The sequence below is a fragment of the Megalobrama amblycephala genome, linkage group LG1, assembly GCF_018812025.1.
Source record: "Megalobrama amblycephala isolate DHTTF-2021 linkage group LG1, ASM1881202v1, whole genome shotgun sequence".
In the NCBI taxonomy this organism is placed as follows: Eukaryota; Metazoa; Chordata; class Actinopteri; order Cypriniformes; family Xenocyprididae; genus Megalobrama; species Megalobrama amblycephala.
In genome coordinates, this window is record NC_063044.1 from 75,026,754 (window position 1) to 75,051,076 (window position 24,323).

General features: G+C 38.8%; 2 protein-coding genes across 3 annotated transcripts in view; one reads left to right on the forward strand and one right to left on the reverse strand.

Annotated features, from left to right (window-relative positions):
• The window catches only part of LOC125247454, a 33,339-nt gene extending 9,305 nt beyond the window's left edge, over nt 1-24,034 (reverse strand). Inside the window, exons 1-6 of one of the 2 annotated variants that reach the window (XM_048158774.1) lie at nt 23,926-24,034; nt 10,378-10,695; nt 9,942-10,280; nt 9,819-9,863; nt 9,578-9,658; nt 8,988-9,467 (exon numbers count right to left, since the gene is read on the reverse strand). In XM_048158774.1, coding sequence (XP_048014731.1) covers nt 9,421-9,467; nt 9,578-9,658; nt 9,819-9,863; nt 9,942-10,280; nt 10,378-10,695; nt 23,926-23,986 — 891 coding nt within the window. In that variant the 5' untranslated portion in view covers nt 23,987-24,034 and the 3' untranslated portion in view covers nt 8,988-9,420. Of the gene's footprint in view, nt 1-8,987; nt 9,468-9,577; nt 9,659-9,818; nt 9,864-9,941; nt 10,281-10,377; nt 10,696-23,925 lie in introns of those variants that run through there. The other variant, XM_048158764.1, reaches the window with a different exon arrangement.
• Nucleotides 1-24,323, forward strand: part of LOC125247564 (CXADR-like membrane protein) — an 824,350-nt gene that overhangs the window by 453,541 nt on the left and 346,486 nt on the right. The gene's annotated exons all lie outside the window — the stretch shown is intronic.

Here is a 24,323-nt window from a genome sequence, read left to right on the forward strand (position 1 = left end):
ATCTGTCGACCAGTTTTGACCAACAATTCATCCGTTGACTGTTTTTAATCATTCCTAATCCTGAATGTTTCTACAGTTTCAAGTGTTATATGAACTATATTTCGTCACGACAATAAATGGATGTTAAAAGCATGGAAACGCGTCACGGATTCTGTCCTGCTGCTGAGCCCCTCAGCGCTATAGGTTGCTGCTATATTCAACCTTATTTATAGGTCATTTTATTGCTTTTACACAAGTAAATGTCCTTCATTAAACATAAAAAAGATAAAGAAAATACAGATTTCTTTACCTGTGAGAAGTGAAGAGAGAATGATCAGTCCCAGCAGACACAGATCACACTGATCAGCCATTTTCTGTTTCTGTCAGTCTTTCTCTTCATTATATAGTTACAGATCTTTCTTCAGACAGGAAGTGCTGGTCGTGTCTAAAGAAAGAACTTCCTCTGATCTGAGTGATGTCATCATGCTAGAGTTGATATTTATTGACACTATATCACAGTGAAGTGTTGCATGCTTTGAGTGAAACATGATGTTCAGTGAGATGGTGTATGTTGTAAACCACACTGACACACATCATTATAAGAAATTCTTGGGTGAATCTCACACTCTCACACACACTTGTGTTCTTCAGTCTCAGGGAAGTGTGTGAAGCAAACCTGGCCTGAGAGCACATGAAGGACACGTCCGGCATCATCGCGGCCTACACTGCGTACTACGGGCCCATTCCCTTTGCCTTAAAAGTCAGTTATCAAGCATCTCAGTCATACTTTAAGTGAAGTGTAGGACTAAATGTTAAGTGTCAGTCGTAGAGATGATTCACAACACTTTGCTGTGCCACAAACAGGATTTTGGATGACGACACAGGCATGGACCAAACACTGAATAGATTTCCTTATTTAAGAATATTCTCAGATAAATTCACATTGAATGGTCAAATTCCTAAGAGGAGTTTACATTCAACACACATTTGACAGTAAAGAATTTTCAACAGAATACATGATGATATACACATTGGAAATGAAAGACAAACACATTTTCCACCATGTTTTAATGGCAAATTTTAAACCGGTGTGCTGTTAACTGACCTGCTTATATATACACTGCAAAAAATGCTGTTCTTACTTAGAGTTTTTGTCTTGTTTCTAGTCAAAATATCTTAAAGTTCTTAAATCAAGAAGCATTTTCTTGATAAGTAAAAATTATTTTCTTGTTTTCAGGAAAAATAAGTCAAAATTAAGTAAGTTTTTCCTTAAAACAAGCAAAATAATCTGCCAATGGGGTAAGCAAAATAATCTTATTTCAAACCAATAATAAACTATATAATCTTGTTTTCAGTTTGGATTAAGATTATTTTGCTTACCCCATTGGCAGATTATTTTGCTTGTTTTAAGGAAAAACATGCTTAATTTTGATTTATTTTTCCTGAAAACAAGAAAATAATTTTTACTTGTCAAGAAAATGCTTCTTGATTTAAGAACTTTAAGATATTTTGACTAGAAACAAGACAAAAACTCTAAGTAAGAACAGCATTTTTTGCAGTGTAGTCTTGATTTTATGATATAATCAGCCACTGTGGATTACAAAAGAAAGAAGAAGTGCTACTGAATTAGTCGAACAATTCAGCCCAACATTAACCAGAGCTGACAAAGATGATGCCTGCTCTGTCCAAACGATACCGTTTGATTAACTGCTCGTCATCAAACATTTCAAAAACATTCTTGCTCCCCTGAAAGATTCACACACGTCTCTGTCTCCTCAGTGCCCCTACTGGCAACTCCTAACCTCTTGAGAGACCTCTCCAGCTGTCTTAAATAACTGGGAGAGTAAGAGTGATTGTAAGAGTATCTTGAACTATTGCAAAGTCTTTTGAATGATACTAAATGATGTTTGACCACACTGGTTATTAAAGGGTTATTAAAGAAACCCTCTCCATCAGTTCAAACTGGTTTCAGAGATGATCTCATTTCCTCTTTTTTTTCTTTAAGTGTTTCTTTATTAACTTGTGTGGTCAAACTAACTGAGGACTCTCAGTAACATGTTTCCAGAACTCAACAGTGAGATCACACCTCTGAAAATACCACAGAAAGCATATGTATAAAATTAGACAAAAGGTCATGCAAACACTAGAACTCAAAGAGGACAAAAGAAAAAGTGGAGAACTTTTATTTGCATATTTTCAACATTCTGTTTCTAAATTAGTCTAACAGCCACAGAGGAGCACATGACCAACACAAGACAGAGTCATGTGATCAAGAACAACACAATCAAAGAGACACTGAACAAGGACACAAACTGTCAGAGGAGAACAGAGAGAAGTGAAGAGAGAATGATCAGTCCCAGCAGACACAGATTATCAGCCATTTTCTGTTTCTGTCAGTCTTTCTCTTCATTATATAGTTACAGCTCCTCCTTTAATCATCATCAGCTCCTCCTGTGGTTGAGAACTTCCTCTGATCTGAACTGTGTGTTTAAATCCAGCTAGAGTTGATATATAGTGACACTGACTCATTTTACTCTCTGTAGATTGGGCTCATATAGACACAGTTTGTCCTCTCATGTTACACAAGCTCTTCCACTTCTCTCTGTCCAGTCCACCTTCATCACTTTCTCCTTCTTTATCCAGTCTAAACAACTTCATTTCTGTGTGTTCAACAAAAGCACTGCCCAGTTACAAAATTATCAAACATTATGAAACAGATCTGAGCATAAAGACTTCACACAACTATTATTGGTTTTGGTTAGTAACAATTTGTACAGTGATTTGGTTTTATCATTTCAATAACCAGTAGACAGACTTCAGTCCTTTGACATTACATCAGACACACATTCAGATCTGGAGGGATCAAATGTAATCAGACGCTGAAAAACTCAACCATGAATCTGAATATTAACTGGTTCTCATTTTAGTATTCATATGTTGGTGATATTCACATGTGTTTTTTTTTTTCTCTAAATTATAACATTTTATCTGTTTCTCGATTGACAGCATCTTGATTTTAGCATCCAGTGATGAACCATAAATTAACCTATTATGCCCCTTTTCACAAGATGTCTCAAGTCTCAAGGTTCAGCTCAAAATATCTCTTTGATCTCTTTGATCTTTTATTAAACCATGTTTTAACTGCGTATTTTTGGGAGGGATTAAAAATGCACTGATTTGGTGTGTGTACCTTTAAATGAAAATGAGCTTGTGCTCCGCCCCCAAGCTCACGACTCCATTAAACATTGCATAAATAATACTGAAGTTCACAATATAACTCTCAAAATGGATCTTTACAAAGTGTTTGTGATTCAGCATATCAGATCACTCTATTAGGCTTTGCCCTCCTTCATTCACTGGTAAATAAAGTGCAGGCCCAGGAATCCATTTTTGACCAGACCAGAAGAAGTCCACCAATTTCCTCCAGATATCCTTAATACTTTCATCTGTTGGCTCAAGTACATTCAGTCTGTGCCATAATATAGAGGCAGTGAGGTTGTTTATAATTCAGACTCTGCCTCTATAGGATAATTCGGGTAATAGCCAATTCCATTTAGACAACTTGGCAACAACCTTTTCAAGCAGACGCTCCAAATTCTTTACATTGTTACAAAGTACCTGAACATAATTTGGTATGTAATAAAAATGGTTACATCATCTGCATAAGCAGAGACGGAGTACCTTTGTCTTGAAATATCACCGGTATCAATAAACCTTTTAACTGAGTTCTCAGCTTACATAGTAAACTATAAAGTTGCCGTGATAGAGGACATCCTTGTCGTATTCCTCTTTTAACAGGGATTGTACAACTCAGGCCACCTCCTATCTTAAGCATAACTTAGAGCCACATCGTCTGAGACGAATGTGAAATATGACAGTCTGCCGGTTTCACCTAAAACAATTCTGGTGAAATGCTCAGGGTCTTTCACAAGAGTAGTTTTAGGTAGATTCTCCCTCATAGAGAACCTGTCCCCAAAGACTGTTCAACAATAACTTGTTGATAGACCTCTGAGCGGGGTTGTGGGAGATCTTTTTGGGGTTGAGACGAATACCCTCTTTCTCATAATACTCGCAAATGTAAGACTCTTTGTCAGCATTGGTGACAACGTTTGATGGGTACCCGGATGCCTGCTGTTTCAAACGTAAAAAAGTCTTTATGTAATCGCGAAACAATGTATTTGACCTTTGTGGAAAAAGCCAAACTTCATCGATCTTGGCTACCACGTAACCCTTCTCTATGGCTTTTAAAAGTTCGAGACTGACCCAACACCCTGTGAGTGCTCTCTCTTCATCCGTATGGCTACAGTTTGTTGTCAACAATTACATTTTTGTTGTAATTTCTCAATTTTTCATTTTCCTCCTCCGTTTCTTTCAGCTTCTTCTGAGTTTCTGTCAAGTCTTGATACTCAACAGTCATTCATTTCTCTGTGGTTTGGGAATCACTGTCCTTTTCCTTTGGGTCTGTCAAAGGAACAAGAAACAAGAGATGGAAATACTCATTCATATTTCCATAAATCATAAATATCTCAAACTTAACACATTAAACTAATTAAACATTAATTAATAGACAGTTATTAAACACACTGACACTCATATATCACTCATTTCATGACACAATTATCATGTTTACTCGTGTTAGCTTTAGCTCATGTGCTAATCAGTTCAGCTGTCTGCACGAGACCTACTCAAAACTGCTCAGAATTAATCATTTTAGAAACTTTGACAACACTCTTCTGTCTCTCCGTCACTTCAACACTTCAGACTAAAGCATCGACTTCAAAAGTTCAACTTTCCAAGTGCACTCGATCACATTTCTAGTTAGATAAATGCAAGGATTTTCTGTAGAAATGCTCTGTGCGGATCTGCTCTGACTCTCATTTGCTCACGCTGAATGCAGCGCCGGCGCCACCAGTGGGCGGGACTTATGAATGCACCGCTACTATTGGCTCTTAGGGGTGTCTCTCACTGCAGCACGATCAGTGATTGGATGAATCTCTTTTCCTTCTATAATTTTTTTTTCTCAACTTTTTTTTTCTGATTTCAACCTCTAATTGTTCCCATATTGTTACAGTTACACCAGTTACAGTGTGTGTGTGTGTGTGTGTGTGTGTGTGTGTGTAAACTCTTACTTGCTGTTTTTTTTCCTGCAGTGCATTGTGGCTGAATTATTGATTATTTCTCACATTTGCACAATCTTGCTCAGTGTTATAGTTACACTAGTGTGCAGGAGGGGGTGGATGTGTCTATTTTGCTCTCTTGTCATCTTACAGTGTCCCCCCTTCATTGCTGTGCACTTTTCTGCACAGTGATTGATTTGTAGTTTGTACCACCAAAAGATTGTTTAAATGTTTGTATTTTTTTGTATTTCCCATTAATTTTATATATAACGGTCATTTTTAACCGTGAAGGAGCCAAGTGTGACTTTTTTTCCTGACCCTTTAACATATCTGAATCATGTCCATGATTTTGTGTTCACATAGCTAATGCTAAGTCACCAAGTGTCATCCATGTTAACATGTTAATCAAATTAGTTTGTTTTGTATTTAAAACATGTTCTTGTGTGTGTAGTTTAAATGTTGTGTTTCATCTAAGATTGAAAGTCTATGATTATACATTATATGACTGTGATTGACAGGCGATGGGCTCCACTTAAGACAATTTAAGATCAAGAGCATGAGTGAAGAACAGCCTTAAACTGATGCACTATGTTTAATACACATCTTCAGAGATATGCTGGACATTCATATTAAATTTGCATTATTTACCTGTTTTTACATCATGAGAATCTAGACTTAAAATAAAGACTTTAGTTGTATGTGGGACATATGACATATAGAATTAAAGATACATCAATATTATGCAGTTTGTATATGAGGTTTTCAGCATATATGTCCCTTATAATATTCTGTTGGAACATATAAGAATCACAGATGTTTTTAACAAAACTTTTCCATATGGGTTATGAAATCACCCCATTACTAGATATTGATAAAAAGTCGTTATTTTGTTTTTTTGATGCACAAAAATATTCTCGTCACTTTATAATATTAAGGTTGAACCACTGAACTCACATGAACTGATTTAAATATGTTTTAGTATCTTCATGGATCTTGACAGAGGAAATGTCATTGCTGTCTAAGCAGGGCTCACTGAGCCATCGGATTTCATCAAAAATATCTTAATTTGTGTTCTGAAGATGAACGAAGGTCTTACGGGTGTGGAACTGCATGAGGGTGAGTAATTAATGACATTATTTTCATTTTTGGGTGAACTAACCCTTTAAACACTAGTCTGAGATCTGCAGTAAAGACACTCAGCAGCAGGGGGCGCCAGAGACTCACAACACAACACAAACACCACAAACTTACTGACCATAACCAGCACACACTGTGGGTTAATGTGATTGTAAGTTTAGTGATAAACATCAAGGAATGATAGGAAGAGATTCAAAACAAAGTTATACGGAGCTACAGACACAAACCAGACAGGAGCAATCGATCCACCTGTGAAACCATTCAGCTGTTCAAGATCATTTGTGATGATTTCACATCTGAAAGAGAGGCGCTCGTTTTCTGTGTACACCTTCATTCTGTGAATCACACACCCACATAGCAAATGTTTTCTGGCCCAGCTCCGGGCCACACGATCACGTTTCCCTCGGCCCAAGTACCGCAAAGAATGACGGCCCTGAAGTGGCCCAGAACTGGATTAAAGACAGGGGTCACACATGGGCCATAACCGGCCCGAATCTCAGCCAGTTAATCACCCTTAACTGGCCCTGAAGTGGGCCAATACAGGTTTTATTATTGGTACCAATTCTCAGCCATATGTTAACCATATCACCACCACCCTTTAACCAGAAACCCCAAAAATGAGCCATAACCCAGCCTAATCTTACCCAAACCATGTGAACAAATGAGTCACAAGAAAATTCAATTCTCAAAATTAGTTTATTTAACAATATTGCACAAGCCAATAATAATATTCATAATAACCACATTCAGAATTGTGTAACTGTGTGAAGGCTATTTTATTTAGTTACAATCAAAGCATATCTTATTACCACCTCATGAATATATGAATGAATCTAGCACTGAAATATAAAGATATTATAATGTAATTTTACTCTCAACAAATATAGAGCAAATTTAAAAAAAAAAATAGTTAAAACAAATTTACACATCAGAATGTTTGTATGTGTGAGGGAAAACGTGATCCTATTTAGGACTGTCCTCAGGAAGTGAAGTACAGCTCCTGCAGCCCCTCATTTCTCCACAAGTGCTCTCTCCTTATTCCAGCAGACTATTAGTCTTGTCCCTGACAGCAACATAGTGTCGGGCCAGATCCGGCCCACATCTGGTCCGCGTGTAAACCACATGTACCAGATGTGGGCCGGATCTGGGCCACACTATGTTGCTGTCTGGGGCACTGGTGTCAGACAATTTTTTCCTCACAGCAGCTAAAAGACAAAATAATAATACAAAATTAATAAATACATATACAAACATTCATCCATCTACTGTAAATAAATGTAGGTAACAAATGAAAAATAAGGTTGCTTTGGTGTTTTTTACAGGAAATGATTGCCAATAATATGGCACTATTGAATGACTAACTGGCTTGTCAGAGTTTGACAACAGTATTATGACAAATAAGACCATTTTAGCAAACAAAAACCTTAAAAATGTTGAGATATGGAAACTGTGGTGTAAACAGAGTAACCAATGCACTGTTGAAGTACTGATAATGTAACGCATTCAAAGCATAACATCTTATTTCCACCTCAAAAAAAGTGCATTTAATTTCAAAATGTACTGGTCTGTCTTAAACAGTTACTTATTGCATAGGTTAATGTAAACTAACAATGACCTCCTACAAATACCAAAAACATGTCTTTGTTTATGTGACACAATGATTATTCCAGATTTGATTCTACATGACTGATGCAAAATGCGTACGAAATAACAAATTGCTTTCTTATTGTTTTAAGAATGTCTACTAGCTAAAACAAAAATATCAGACATAGACCTATCCTGATTATCAAAGTCAGAGATTAGATTTAGATTATAATTAAATCTGATTGTACAACCTTTGAATCACTTTCAGTTAAAAAAGTCAATTACTGTTGCTGATTTTGCTGTGATATTTTAACAACAGTGGGCTACATTGTTCCGCACACTGGACAGGAAGCACCGCGCCTCGGACATCCCGCAGGCCGGTCTATGTCACCCCGGTCGCGTCAATCCTCATATCTGGGTTCTCAAGTTCAAGGGGCAGTGAATCAGCTACCTTATAGGCAAAATTCACTTCAATAAAGAACTAAGTGGCATCCGAGTTTCATGTATTTCAAAAAGCGCCAAAAATGGGTTGTTATTCTATTTTTAAAGATAGCTGTTACGAGTGATGGAATTCATTAATCATAATAACCTAAATAATCTGCGAGTTTTAACCGCATTTGGCGGCTTTTTTGTAAAAAATTTTAAGTTCAATTCTTTCCAAAAGGCCAAATATTGATTCAAAACATCTAACATAACATAACATCTAATGTTAGGTCGTACACAACATAACTTCACTTACCTAGAACAGCGGTTGTGTCCGACAGACGTCTTCACCCTTCAGTGGGAGAAATTTCAACCGACGCAAGGGGGTAAATCTTGCCTTGAATATAGCAGGCCTAATTACTTACAATTGTCCAGTACACAGAGTATGGCACATAATCGCTACACTGATCTGGGCCACACACCTCACATCCACAATCGGCCCAAATGTTGTCTGCCGTCATGCATGCAGTGCCATCATTGCCACACATGGCCCACGGTTGGCTGACATGATGCATGCCAGTGCCGGCAACACGCCAGCAGTGCCATTATGAGGCCACATTTGGGCCAAGTCTGTTTGCTATGTGGGCATCTGAGAAATGATCACAAGATCACATTTAGGATGGTTTGTGTGACACATTTTATAAATGAGGCCCATATTTGTGACAAACATCTCAGGAAAGAGACATATTAAACAATTACAGAGGTTTAATTAAGAAAATGAGTAGAAATCATTCAAAATGAACAAAGATGCTAAAAACAGGAATGAAAAGACAAGATATGAGAATCAGCAAATCATCTTCATCACACAGAACAGAGAGAGGATTTTACAAACAGTCTGTCCATTACTGTATTTAATATTATATTTAAAGCAGTTTATATATGAAGCACAAGAAAATGACATTCAACACTGTAGGAAAATATCCATCAAACCATATAAATGAACATAAATCTGGCCTTTTATTTGTACAAGATATTTGAATCTAAACTTGATGGTGTCACTATTTCTTCAGGGAGTTTTTCTCTGTTTTCTGAGAAGAAGAAAATCAAACAATGAACAATCCTCTGTGAGTTTTTGCTGTTTTAAATCTTGTTTCAGATGGTCTCCAAACTCAGCAGTATTTTATTGTAATATTGTAGGCATATCTATTTCCTCTGAGTCCTTCCTCCCTGCAAAATAAAAGCATTGACTGACCTCTCGTATGTGTTTTTACCATGATTGCAGATTGTTCCAGATCAGATGAGTGTGAATCATCAGATTGTGTGAAGCTCAAACTCACCAGCTCTTCTTGCACAGATGATCTGAAGAAGAATCACAGTAGGAGCAGCAAACACTGCCATCTCAACAATAATCACAATCACTGCAGGAAACATGTGTGGAAGAAGAAGAAGAAGAAGAAGAGAAACTGGACATGACTGAAGTCAAGGGGATTCAACTATGAACAGTTATTGATGAAGCATTTACAGACTGACTGATAGTTTAATGGTGTAAAGCTGTCAGTAGAAATGAACGTGTCGTACCTCTGAATAATGATCCAGCAGTCACACTGACTTCAGTTTCTGATGCTGCAGAAGATGAATGTTCAGATGTTCATCTGTAGGACATTAACATCATATTTTACAGTAGTAATAGTTGTTTCTCACCTGAATACTTGACAGTGTATCTGACTGAGGTCTTGAGTTGATTTCTGAGAGTAAGCTGACATCTCCACTCTCTGTTGTCATCTTCATTCAGGAGTGTTGTAGTCAGAGTGATGATACAGTGATCTGATGAGAATAATATCTGATATCTGGAGTCTGTCGTCAGATCAACACCAGTCTGATTCACCCACAACAGATGAAGTCCCACAGAACGGACCCAATAATCACAGGAGAATCCAGCAAATGAATACAACTGACAGGAGAGAGTCACAGAGCGACCTGGACTGATCTCAGTCTGTGAGGATGATGATGATGATGATGATGATGATGAAGAGACTGAAACTGAACACAAGACACAAATCACAGACTCTTCAATCATCATGTGAGTTTAAAGGGAGAATCTGCCCTTTTTTATTTGATTACATAATCATAAAATTACCATGAAGAACATGCAGATTAACATCTGCATCAATTACTTGTTCTCCATTCACAAATTGTTTGCAGATGTATAATCCAGGATCTTCTTTTGTGACGTTCTTGATGTTCAGAGAGCAGTCAGACCCCAGACTCAGTCTCTCATGTCTCTCTGTTTCTTTCTTCTTTATCCCATCGGCAATCAGTGCAACTGCTGCTGAATGTCTGAATCTGTTATAGTAGATCCATCTAGTTGAGTTACAGTCAGAAAGATCATTATTACAGGACAGACGGACATTTTCACCAGAACTGATGAACACATTCTCATCCACTCCACTGGTACCTGAAACACAGTATATTTAAGTGATCATTATGATATATATTAATAAATGAAGACATGAAACATATCAGCATATAAATCAGACAATTCAAGTCTTTTTTCCTCATGAACACAATCATAACACGCTCCAGAATAAAGTGTTTGTCTTGATCAGAGAGCTGTTGAAATCTCTGAATATGAAGATAATTGTTGATCATCAGATGTCTGAGTGACTCTATGTCCAGTATCAGGAATAATACAGTATGATCTGTATGTATCAATACACAACTCTGAGATCACAACGTGAATGTGTGCAAGAATAAACTGAGCATGTTCAAATCAACTGCACACTGTAAAAAAAAAATCTGTAATCTGTAATAAGGCCCCACCATATTAGCAGGGAGCCACAATGCAAGAGTTCAGAAGCATTAACATTAACATTTCGGCTATATAATAGGGATGCACCAATACCATTTTTTAAGGACCGAGTACGAGTACCGATACTTTTTTTCTAGTACTCGCCAATACCGAGTACCGATACATATACATTTATTAATTTCTCTCTCTCTTTTTTTTATTTTTTATGATGTTGCAGTTTTCCAAGCACAACACAGTGAGACTAATGAATGTAGGACGGCTTCTTTATTATTACTCAAATTAAAAAAGTAATCATTTTTATGTGCTTGTCACAAACTTAAAGAACAAAAATGTCACAGTGTTCAAAAACCTTCAAACGGCGTAATTACCAATAACGTTATCTATAATTGTTGTTATATAAATAAATGTACAAACAAATTACAAACAATACAACTGTCACAGATCCCTTGTTCTCCAGACTCCAATTCCCATTATCCTCCTGTTCTCCACACCTGCACTCACTTCCCTCGTCATCTCCCCATCATCACCGATCATCATCACCTGGACTTTCTCATCAGCACTCCCTATATAAATGGACTCACTCCCTTCACTCCTTGTCTGTTCTTGTTTGTTATAGTTATGTTTGGTTGTTGTATCTCTTTGTTGTAATAATAAACCCATCATTTGTGGAGAAGTCTGTGACAGTTTCATCTTTGCAACACCAGATGTAACAGAAGAACAGACCGATACCGCTGGACTTCCACACAGACAAGATGGGATTGTTTCTTGTTCCTGCGGCTCCTGCTCCCCCACAGCCTCTCACGCCAACATCAGCGGCTAACAGGCTCATCGGGCTCTTCCAGATTGGTTCACTGGAGAGGTATGTGGAGGAGTTCGTAGAGCTAGCTTATTTGACTAACTGGTCAGACGCTCGTTTGATCGCCCTGTTTCTGGATGGGCTGGATGAGAATACTATCCGCTTTGATGAACCTGACGATTATGTTTCCTTAAACGAAACTATCAATTTAATTTTGTATTTAAATGGCTCCAAATTTCTTGTCGAAGAGGTTCAGGAAAAGTGTTCATCTCATCCAGTCCTTCCAGAAACACGGGTGGCCTGGCCAGTTGGTCAGGCTCCGTCTTCCTCTGCATACCCCTCCAGTGAACCACTTATCTGTTCCACACTGGATCCACACTCCTCCGCTGGGTCCAGAAAGCGGAGGAGGAGGAAGAAAGCCGCTCCAACCCTCTCCAAGTCTGCCGCTCCAGCCCTCTCCGAGCCTGCCGCTTCCATTCCAGTCGGGATTTTAATCATGTATGAGGGGATGGACTGGACCCCTCTCCCAGTATCTCCAGTCCCAGCCGTCACCGAGCCCTCTGCTCCAGCCGCCTCCGCCGAGCCCTCTGCTCCAGTAGCTGCCAACGAGTCCTCTCCAGTAGCTGCCAACGAGTCCACTCCAGTAGCTGCCAACGAGTCCACTCCAGTAGCTGCCAACGAGCCAGTATCTCCAGTCTCCGCCGAGCCAGTATCTCCAGTCTCCGCTGAGCCAGTATCTCCAGTCTCCGCTGAGCCAGTATCTCCAGTCTCAGCCGCCGAGCCAGTATCTCCAGTCTCAGCCGCCGAGCCAGTAGCTCCATGCTCCGCCGCCCACAAGCCCACTTCTGCCTATGCTGCCACTCTGCTCTGGAGATATCTTGGACTCTTACTACTCATCCTAAACCTCCCCAAGCATTTTTTTTGGGGGGGACCAAGTACCCGTGGGTGGGGTACATGTGGGGGCCACACATGTGGGTAGGGCTCCGCCATGGCCGCCCGCTGCACCTGACCCGCCATGGCACCCCGCTGCACCTGACCCGCCATGGCAGCCCACGTCTCCTGACCCGCCTTGGCTCATGGACCCACCCTGGAGACCTCCACTCGTCCACATCACTCTGACTACAACCCATGCCTCTCCCTGCACCGGCTGAGGCCCACCCCCCCTCCCCGTTGTTACATCTACAGCGTGAGGCCACGCCTACCGGGGGGGGGGGGGGTAATGTCACAGATCCCTTGTTCTCCGGACTCCAATTCCCATTATCCTCCTGTTCTCCACACCTGCACTCACTTCCCTCGTTCATCTCCCCATCATCACCGATCATCATCACCTGGACTTTCTCATCAGCACTCCCTATATATATGGACTCACTCCCTTCACTCCTTGTCTGTTCTTGTTTGTTATAGTTATATGTTTGGTTGTTGTATCTCTTTGTTGTAATAATAAACCCATCATTTGTGGAGAAGTCTGTGACAGCTTCATCTTTGCAACACCAGATGTAACAACAACACATACTATAGAGATACAAATTAAATAAACTTGTTTTTCAGATACAGTAGGTTTATTTACCATGTATATATTTATTTAACATATTTTGTTGTTATATTAATGACAAATAGGCTACGGTCCCTTTAAGATTGAATCCATGGATACTGACACACATCCTGTTTTCACCCAAATGTTTACGTCCACTTAAGCCATAACCGACTGTGCTTACGTGAGATAATCCACATGATGGACATTCTGACAACTATGTGTGCATTTGACCATTCAGGCGTGAGGAGAACTGATTGTGCGCTGTCTGGGAGAAATGGGATCACGCGCAAGAAAGAGAGAGCGTGTGCGAGAGCGCGTGCTTCTGGTCTGTGTCATGCAGCGTGATTCCGCCTATTCAACCTTCACTAATCCATAACGAATTGAGATTGAAAGCATGCAGTTCGCAATGTGTGTGTCGTCATCAATAATTTGGAAGTATTTCCACACCTCTGAGGCTGACATTGTTTCTGCTGCTGCCTCCGGAGTCTCTCTGCACGTACAATTCTGTCAGTTACGTCACGTGAGGTATCAGTCTTTGGTATCGGGGTATTTTTACGAGTACGAGTACAAGTACACGAGCTTGGTATCGGGCCCGATACCGATGCTAATATCGGCATCCCTACAATATAATATAACTAATATAGTAGCCTATATGAAATGCCATAGGGGTAGGAATGTTCAGACGCTTTGCACCACAAAAATACATCATATTTTAAATTATATTAAAATAGAAAACCATTATTTGGTTAGAGACTTAAGTCTTATTTTAAAAACATCAGTAATGGGTCCAATACTGTAATATAATATAGGCCTATACAAAATTTTCTTCACATGATGTGCAATAATACGTGCATGCATGAGATCACAAAAATCATGTTTTTTGTCAAGAGTGGACAATAATCCTGTTATCAGCATGATCACAGAGGTTTTTTTATTGAAACTGACTGAAAGAGCTCATTAATATGCAGGTCATTAGAGGTCATTATGCGAATCTTTTGTCTTCTCAGATGTGAATCACAGCATTATTCATGATGATTCACGCCTCCACGCGTACTGTGTTTCTTGACAAAAAGTGTCTTAGAAAATCTAAATCTCTCTATTGTTTAATATGAACGAGTAGGCAGGATGATTTTTACATAATTTAAGCAAAAACTCCAATACCCAGAAATCTTGTAAACACAGATTTATTTATTTTTTATTTTTTTGGCCTTATTTCAGTGACTTAAGTTTTTTGTTTTTTCAATAACCACGCATAAATGTTATTCCTTCAAAAACACAAACATGTACATACATGTTCCTTACATATTATTGTAGCCTAGTTTGTGCTGAATACAGTGTAATTACACTTTTTCCATTAATATGTTTATGAACAACTGAAAAAAGCACAAATGTCAGGGCATGTCAAAACTTCTTAGGGCCCAAAAAAATCCTCAGATCCCAGAGGGTTAAGTCAGATGGGAAATTGCTGAAGACAAAGGGAAATTGGAAATGTAGTATGGAATGAAATGTGTGTACTTTTGTTGTGTGACGGGTCATGCATTCACCGCGCCTCAGTGAGCCTGTAGTATAAAGGACTCACTCTCAGTCTCACTCATTGTCCGGTCTCGTTAGCATCTTACCTGTATGCTCTCCTCAAGGACCTTGTTGGGAAACCTACCTTTTGCTCCGTTTGTCTCCTGTCTTCTATGTTATACCTCGTTAGATGTGCGTGAAGTCCCTCAGCCTCGGGTTGTGTGGAATACTACCTCCGACCGTCACTTCTCCATCTGTATTATCATTCCATTAATCTCTATTCAACTCAAGTATTGCTATATACTCATCTGCTTGCTGTTGTTTCATCTGGTTGTGAAAATAAACACCTTACTTTTATACATCCAATGTCTCTGCCCTTCTGTGATTGTAACAAAAGACCGGACCTACATCGATTCACACCAGTATGAGCAACACAGATCAGTTTCAAGAATGCGCCGTACATTCATCACCAATCCACCAGTGAACACTTCTGCACCCGCCATTACCTCTTCATCGCCACCAGTGTACGCCAGTCCCATGGCCAAACCGGCGCCCTTCTCAGGAGATGCAACCGCACCTGTATCCGGATGATCGCTCCAAGATCGCATTCATCATTTCACAGTTAAGCGGCCTACTCACCAGTTTCATCACTCATTTCAAGGAAGTCTTTGGGAAACCTGCTTGGGATTCATCAATCGGTGAGCAACTTTATCACTTAAAACAAGGATCTATGACTGTGAATGAATATGCTTTTCAATTCAGAACACTTGCAGCCACCAGTGGATGGAACAAACAATCACTTCTCACTACTTATCGTCAAGGATTGAATCCACGTGTGTGGTTGCATCTCCCTGCATACGAGGACACCATCGGGCTGGAACACTTCATCCAACTATCTATACATTCCGCCACTCATATGCAGTCGTGTCTCGCAGAGCACCAGGGCCAGCTAGAACCACCACTAACTCTCCGCTGCCCTGAATCCGTCAGCCCTCCAGAGCCAGTCAGCGAGCCAATGCAACTGGATTTCTCTCGTCTGACAACCATTGAGCGGGAGAGGCGGCTGACCCTGAGGCTATGTTTGCATTGTGGGGCTGCTGGGCATATGATAGCCACTTGCCCCATCCGTCCTCCTCATCCCTTGGTGATTACTGTTCTCCCTCCTCTGAATTCTATGAAACCACTCACTATTGTTGTAAACCTTACTGCTGCTGATATCTCTGTTCCAGTTAATGCACTCCTCGACTCAGGGTCAGCCAGCAACTTCATCTCTGGCGCCCTCTGCCACCAGCTCAAGCTCAAGACAACCAACATGCCTACTACCTTCCAGATCAACTAAATAATGGGAAAACCCCTCAGTCTGAGAAGAGTCAGTCACCTTGTTGGACCCATACAACTTCAAGTAGGTGTCTTGCATATTGAACAGCTCCATTTTCTGGTTCTGGAGGAATCCACCGCTGACGTGATACTTGGGTGCCTTTGGTTGGAGCAGCATAATCCAATTCTATCTTGGAAAACCGGTGAGATCCTGAAGTTGGGTCAGAGTTGTTTTCCATCATGTTTCTCAAAGTTACCTCTGCTATTCTCTTCCTGTTTTCAGTCACTTCCTGTTTGTTCCATGTCGATTGAAAGTACTGTTGAGAAACAATCAGTAGATATACCACCATGTTATGCCCACTTCAGTGATGTTTTCTGCCCGAAGAGAGCCTCTAACCTGCCTCCACACCGGCCATGGGATAGCGCTATTGATCTGCTTCCGGGTGAGCCAGTGCCCTGAGGAAGGATCTACCCACTGTCACAGCCAGAGGAGAAGGCCATGGAGGAATATGTCAAGGAGGCTCTAGAATAGTGTTTCTCAACGGGGGCGTTTGGAGAACAACGGGGGGCGTTAGAAGCAAGATTTTTGAAAGGGGGGCGTTCACAAGTTTACACCAAAGATCCAGGCAAGACAAGATTACACTTGTAATTACTTGCAAAAGAATTGCCTATAACATTCTAAAATCTGCCAGTTTAATGCAACATGTAAGCTATGTCTCGTTTCTTTTGCAATGATTGTTTTTCCAGTCACAGACCAGTGCTAAAGCACTGACAAGAATTCACGCTGACAACAAACCGGTGGCTGCTTGAATCCAGCGCTGACTAGAACCATGCAGTCGAGGAATGGAAAGTTGACAATGTCACGGGTGCACAAGAACAAGATGGTAAGATCCAATCGCAGCCTTTATTGGGCAATCCACAGTCGTACATCCAAAAACAGGCAGGGGTCAAAATCCAGATAAACAGTCCACAAAATGAAAAAACCAGCGATACAAAATGTGCAAGACAATACAACAAACCACAACCAAGGACAGAAACAACTGAGTATAAATAGACAGACACTAATGATGAAACACAAAACAGCTGAGTGCAATGAATGGGATAATGAGTCCAGGAGTGAGTATGGGAATTGTAGTTCAGACAAGTGACAAAAGTTCATGTTGGAGTGCCCTCTGGTGGCTAAACGGGGCACTCCAACTCATGATCATGACAGACAAACCATTAAAAAAGTATTGACTTATATTTTCAAATATTTTCAATAAATCATGTTCCCATTCACTCTGGTAACGATTTTTTAAATTAATGAAACTAAATTCTATTTATAAAGTAAAACTTTTACATTTTAGGCATTAACTAATGCCATTGCCTAATGGCAAAATGTTTTCTTTGTTCACCAAGTAATTTACTGGTCAGGCATTATTGTTAACTCGCAAGACTGTAAGCAGAAAATTACAATTTGATGGATAATTTAAATATATTCTGTAATGTATTAATTCCACTGTCTGTGCACGAAACGCTGCTTGGATAATTTCAAGATAATTAAAAATAATTAATAATACAATAATAATTTAATTTAATTGTTCATATTTATTCAAGATTTTTTTTAATTCAATGATTATGAACACAAATTAATCATGACAAACCAAATAAATCTGAATTAAATTAATTATACCATTGACGAAAACAAGCTGATACCAAGGTATTTAGGCCTATAATTATAACATAATTTTTCATGATCAAATCATTTATTTTTTTCGAAAGTAAGATTAATGGAAGCAGCTTCTTGCAATACTCTCCTAAATGCCTAACAAAACATTACCGCTTAAATGACTGTATATGGTTGTTTTTACTGTCCAACGACAGCCCATCTAATATCTACTTTGAGTGGCATGGGAGAGAGTCGGAAGTTGATTTGCTGCCCCTACGAGTTTATAATATATTAGCTATAACTATATTTTCAAATGGATAAATAATAAATAATAATATTTTCAAATTGATTCATATGTCAATAAACAGTCTCATATGTCTATTTATTATTATAGGCCATTTATTTAATATAGGCCTACTATTTATTAGCCTAATTTATTTTTCTGTTTTATTTAACATTTTTACATTTAACATGAATAATCAAACATTTAACATAAAACAAGTATTGCACAACAATTTTAAGTGACTACTTTTTTCTCCATTTTAAAATAATTTATTAATTTACATTTTTATGTTTTAATCATCGTCATCGAAGTTTATATGTCTATAGTTTATATAAAACATTGAAGTTTGGTTTTCAAACCCTGTGTCATGAGACTTAAAAAAAGGGTCTGTTAAAAAAAATGTTTTCATAAAAGCATAGTCTAAAATGAATAAATAAACAAAAAATATTTGACTTAATTGATTACCAAAGCAAAAAAAACAACAACTATGTGACAAATAGTAGCCTATGCTGCTGAGTTTGATTCATTTTTGTGAGGCGCGGCGCTCCATAAACAAGTTCAAGGAAAGGAAACTGAGATGGCAAAAAGTGCATCCTGTCTTCTTTATTTTGAAAAAGCACTAAGTTCTGTTTTTAGTGTGAGTGTATAAATGTAAACTTCGCAGTATCGAATAATGTCTTACTCATATCTGTAAATCACGGAGTATTTAAGTTGTTTCTGCTGGTAAGGAAACAGTTGAAGTGATCGCGCCGGCGCCTCGCGTGCGCACACAACATAGTCTAGCACTGCAAACTTGACATCGCAGCCTGTTCATTATCAAAATAAAATACAGTCAGCCAAACATATAAAAAATTACACTGCTCATTTTAAATACTCCGTAGTATCCTATCTGTGCCGTTCAGCGTGACCACCAGTCCTTCCAAGCACATTTTCGCTCATGTGAAGAGGATGTTTTTTTTCGTCGATATTGAAACGGGAGTGAAGTACAAACTTTTTTTGTTTTTATTCTTATTCTGTATATGTATATTATATATTTTAGTATTCTTATGCTTGGCTTGACTTGGTTTGGTCACGTCAATTTAAAAAAAAAAAAAAAAAAAAAAGCACTGCTTTATACTTGTGTCGGAAAACACCAGTGATTGACAGTAACAAAGTATTTTTTACTTAAGTACATTTTTCAAGTATCTGTACTTTACTGGAGTATCTTTATTTTGAGCAACTTTTACTTCAGTACATTCCAAAGCATAATATCGTACTTTTTACTCCACTACATTTTATAAAACATATTGTTACTCCTTATTTTAAAATGAAGTAATCGCCACATGCTCAGAGATGCAAAAGCGGTGTCCGATTCGTGCACGAACTGATTCTTTTCAATCATCTTGTTAAATCAGAAATCACATCAACAATTCATTCGCGAATTGGACTGATCGTATTGCAGCAGTTCTCGAGTCAACAACTAACCGATTCAATGATCCGTTCAGAGCGACTATTTACAAGAATGGATTTACAAGTATGACTGAAAATTAGCCAAGAACTAGGGATCCTCTGAGCCAAGCGCGACTGATGGTGAAAAGTAAGTCAGCCTACTAATGTTGAATTTTAGGATGAACTATTGTAACTGAAAATCATATTTATGTCAGTTGTTTTTGAACTAAATCTGCTGTAAAGGTCGATCTGTTTAAGCACGCTGAAATGCTTTAATGCGACACGTCCACACCAATGTGTCTACAGATCGTGATCTCAATTCAATCAGAACAAATCACATTTTAAAACTAACTTGGCGTGTCAAATAACGGTTGTATCATTTACATAATTACGGCACTAGGAGGCGACAAGTGACTGTTAAAATGTATTTGATATTGAATGATTCATTCAAAAGATTTGTTCAAAAACATTGATTCATCCAGTAATGAAACAAGTGAAATAATTATGAGTGAGTCATTGAATAATTCATTCAAACCCATTAATTAAATATTTTTAAATAGACTGCAGCAGTTAATATTTTGTCCTCTAGTAAATAATTATACACAATTTTGTTTTGTTGTCTATTCAGAATTATGGGAGAATCATGATTTCTATTCGAAAGAAACAAATAAAAATCTTGATTCTCATTTTATCCAGAATCATGCAACTCTAACACAGATTAAAATAACACATGCACGTTCATCTTCCCCGCTGCTGCAGCAATGTTTTTTAGCCTATATTGTTTGTCAACACAAATTACATATTATGTATCTGCATCCACTAATCTTCCATCCATATTGACTGGCTATTTGACAATTCATAATCATTCATAATTATTTTGAGCAATAGGATTGTATAACATATATAATATAAAATTAAATCATATAAGTGGCCTATATAAAATTACAAAATAAAAATTCATTAGTCAGTACTTTTTTACTTAAGTGCATTAAAAATCAAGTACTTTTGTACTTTCACTCAAGTAAAATTGAAAAGGAGCACTAAATACTTTCACTTGAGTCATATTTTATTATACGTATCTGTACTTTTACTCAGTTACTTGATTCGTGTGCTTCGTCCACCACTGGAAAACACAAAACAGGACATGGACCACTTTTGGTGTTATATGAGAGGGGGATCCCCCAAATGTGGTGCCGGGTCTTATTTCAGAGGTTCCGGATCCGGCTTGTTCTGGCACAAATTAAGGGCAAATTAAAGTCAAATCAAATCTGTTATTTGGCTTTCAGTCACATGCTTTTTAATAATATATGAAAACTGCAGTCCGTAACGTTTGGAGCTCTAGTGGTAAATAAACAAAATTGTAGGCGTCTTGGTACTGTGCAGGTACTGTACTCCGCAGCGGTGCCAACTCAAACCAGTCTAAAATAGTCCCAATATAAACATTATTATAGGTGTACCGTAGTGATTCAGGATAAGACAAAAACACGGTTTGGAAAATGGATTCATGATGTACTCACCGATTTATATAAATTTAAATTTTAAATACAAAACAGTTACGGATTTAATAAGAAAACACAGATGTGGGGGGTAAGGGACCTGGATAATGGATAGGGGGCGCTGGCCCAAAAAAGGTTGAGAACCACTGCTGTAGAACAAGGATACATCCGCCCTTCGACTTCCCCTGCTGCTTCGAGTTTCTTCTTCGTGGCCAAGAAGGACGGAGGCTTGCGGCCTTGTATAGATTACCGGGCACTCAACAAAATCACTTGTGAAGTTCCGTTATCCCCTTCCTCTCGTCCCAGCTGCTCTGGAACATCTCCAAGGTGCCACTGTCTTCTTCAAGGTGGACCTCCGCAGCGCATACAACCTCATCCGGATACGTGAGGGGACAAGTGGAAGACTGCCTTCGTGACACCTACTGGCCACTACGAGTATCTCATTAAGCCCTATGGACTAGCCAACTCCCCCTCCGTATTCCAGGATTTCATCCATGAGGTACTCCAGGAGTTCCTACACAAGACTGTCCTGGTCTACATCGACGACATCCTGATTTACTGTCACAGACACGGCAGGCTCCACCATCAACCAATCTCAATGCTCACTGTCATCGGAATACTGATCACGCACACCTGCACGTCATTATCACACTCATTGCCAGTAGTATAAAGGACTCACTCTCAGTCTCACTCATTGTCCGGTCTCGTTAGCATCTTACCTGTATGCTCTCCTCAAGGACCTTGTTGAGAAACCTACCTGTTGCTCCGTTTGTCTCCTGTCTTCTATGTTATACCTCGTTAGATGTGCGTGAAGTCCCTCAGCCTCGGGTTGTGTGGAATACTACCTCCGATCGTCACTTCTCCATCTGCAACAACAAAGGACAGTATTATCATTCCATTCATCTCTATTCAACTCAAGTATTGCTATATACTCACCTGCTTGCTGTTGTTTCACCTGGTTGTGAAAATAAACACCTTACTTTTATACACCCAGTGTCTCTGCCGTTCAGTGATTGTAACATATGTGTTTAAAAGACATGTACAAACAATAAAACGTACATACAGTTTGGGGCGATAAACAGCAGCTTCTGCTTTTAAAGTAGCAACTGCTTCTTTCAGTAAAAGCCTTTGTGTAAATCCAGCATTGAGCTCTTGTAGATTCTGGAAGCTGTCTTCCGCACCGCATCCAGTGTAGAAAATATCACTGATTATAATGGGTTCTATTATCTTTTGACGCGTCACGTTGCTCGCGTCCGGTGTACACAACTTTTCTGCGTCACATGGCCTCGCCAATTTTGTTGTGTGTTCCCGGGGGCGTGTTTTGCAGGGTTTATGATGTCACCAACCCGGGAAGAAGCTCGTTGTAGTCCAAACCGTTCATTTTTGTAGGCATTAAACTGCCATAACTTTAAAAGACAATATCTCCGTTTGCATTGAACTTTCAGCGCTGTAACTTTGCAGATACTGTTAATGCTCAAACAGCAACATTACACACTAACTAAAGTTAAAAAAGAGAGAAATCGCAACGAACCACCCCTTTACAGTTTTTGAAAGAAGTCCTTATGCTCATCAAGCCTGCATTTATTTCATAAAAAAATGCAGAAAAAAAACAGTAATGTGAAATATTCATACAATATAAAATAATGGTTTTCTATTTGAATATACTTTAAAATATAATTTATTTCTGTGATGCAAAGCTGAATTTTCATCATCCATCCATTACTCAAAAAAATCTCAGTGTGGAAGGAAGACCAAAACATAAAGAAAAATATGCGAAAGTATCTGGGTTAATGTAGACGTAGATCCTCTGGCATTCACACTGTCTCTTTTGTAATTCCCTCCACAAACATGTTCTGTGCCATTTTCCACTATTCTGATATTTTACTGTTAATTTATTAAAAGTAGAGAGTCTGTTTCATTACTCATGTTGTTTGTTTGACAGATGCCTTCTCAAGATAAACCCCAAGGGATGGAAAGCTGAGACTGTTCTTCAAGAAAGCAGATGACGGTCAGTCCACAGCATGTGTGTCAAACTCCGCTCCTGGAGGGACACTGTCCTGCAAAGTGCTCCAGCCCGCTCCAGAACACCTGCCTGGAAGTCTCTAGCAATCCTGAAGACATTGATTAGCTGGTTCAGGTGTGTTTCATTAGTTCCTGTCCTCAGAGTTTAGCTCCATCCCTGAGTTTGACACCCTTGTTCAAAAGGTTCTTTCACTCTGAACCAAATGGAGAATACATGGAGAACATTCTTCAGAAGAGAGTCCAATCTCCCTCCATTCACTTGCACAGAAATTTCCATCAGCGTCACGCAGACTTTGAGAACACTCACTCTTTCCTGCTTTGTTTAATTGTTTGTTTCTAATGACTGCTTGTAATTCATCTGTCGACCAGTTTTGACCAACAATTCATCTGTTGACTGTTTTTAATCATTCCTAATCCTAAAAGTTTCTACAGTTTCAAGTGTTATATGAACTATGTTTCATCACGACAATAAATGGATGTTAAAAGCATGGAAACGCGTCACGGATTCTGTCCTGCTGCTGAGCCCCTCAGCGCTATAGGTTGCTGCTATATTCAACCTTATTTATAGGTCATTTTATTGTTTTTACACAAGTAAATGTCCTTCATTAAACATTAAAAACATAAAGAAAATGCAGAAGATTTTATGTAAAATTACGGTTATAAACTGTATTTTATTACCAGAATATTACTGTATTTTTACGAGAGTATTTTTCTTTTCTGTTATTTTATGGCATATTTCTGGCACCCCAGCTGTCGGAAAATTACAGTTTTTTACAGGATTTTTTTACAGTGCAGACTAATTCCACTAAATGTCTTTAGAGAAAATCCAGATTTCTTTACCTGTGAGAAGTGAAGAGAGAATGATCAGTCCCAGCAGACACAGATCACACTGATCAGCCATTTTCTGTTTCTGTCAGTCTTTCTCTTCATTATATAGTTACAGTTCCTCCTTTAATCATCATCAGCTCCTCCTGTGGTTGAGAACTTCCTCTGATCTGAACTGTGTGTTTAAATTCTGCTAGAGTTGATATAGTGACACTTTTCCACAGTGAAGTGTTGCATCTTTTGAGTGAAACATGTTGTTCAGTGTGATAAAGTGCATATTGTAAACCACACTGACTCGACACACATCTGATCTGAACACAGTTTATAGGATATTCTTTTGCACACAAACTTGTGCATTACTGTTAGTTTCACTACTTTCTTTCATCATGCTATTAAAATCTAGAAACAAAATC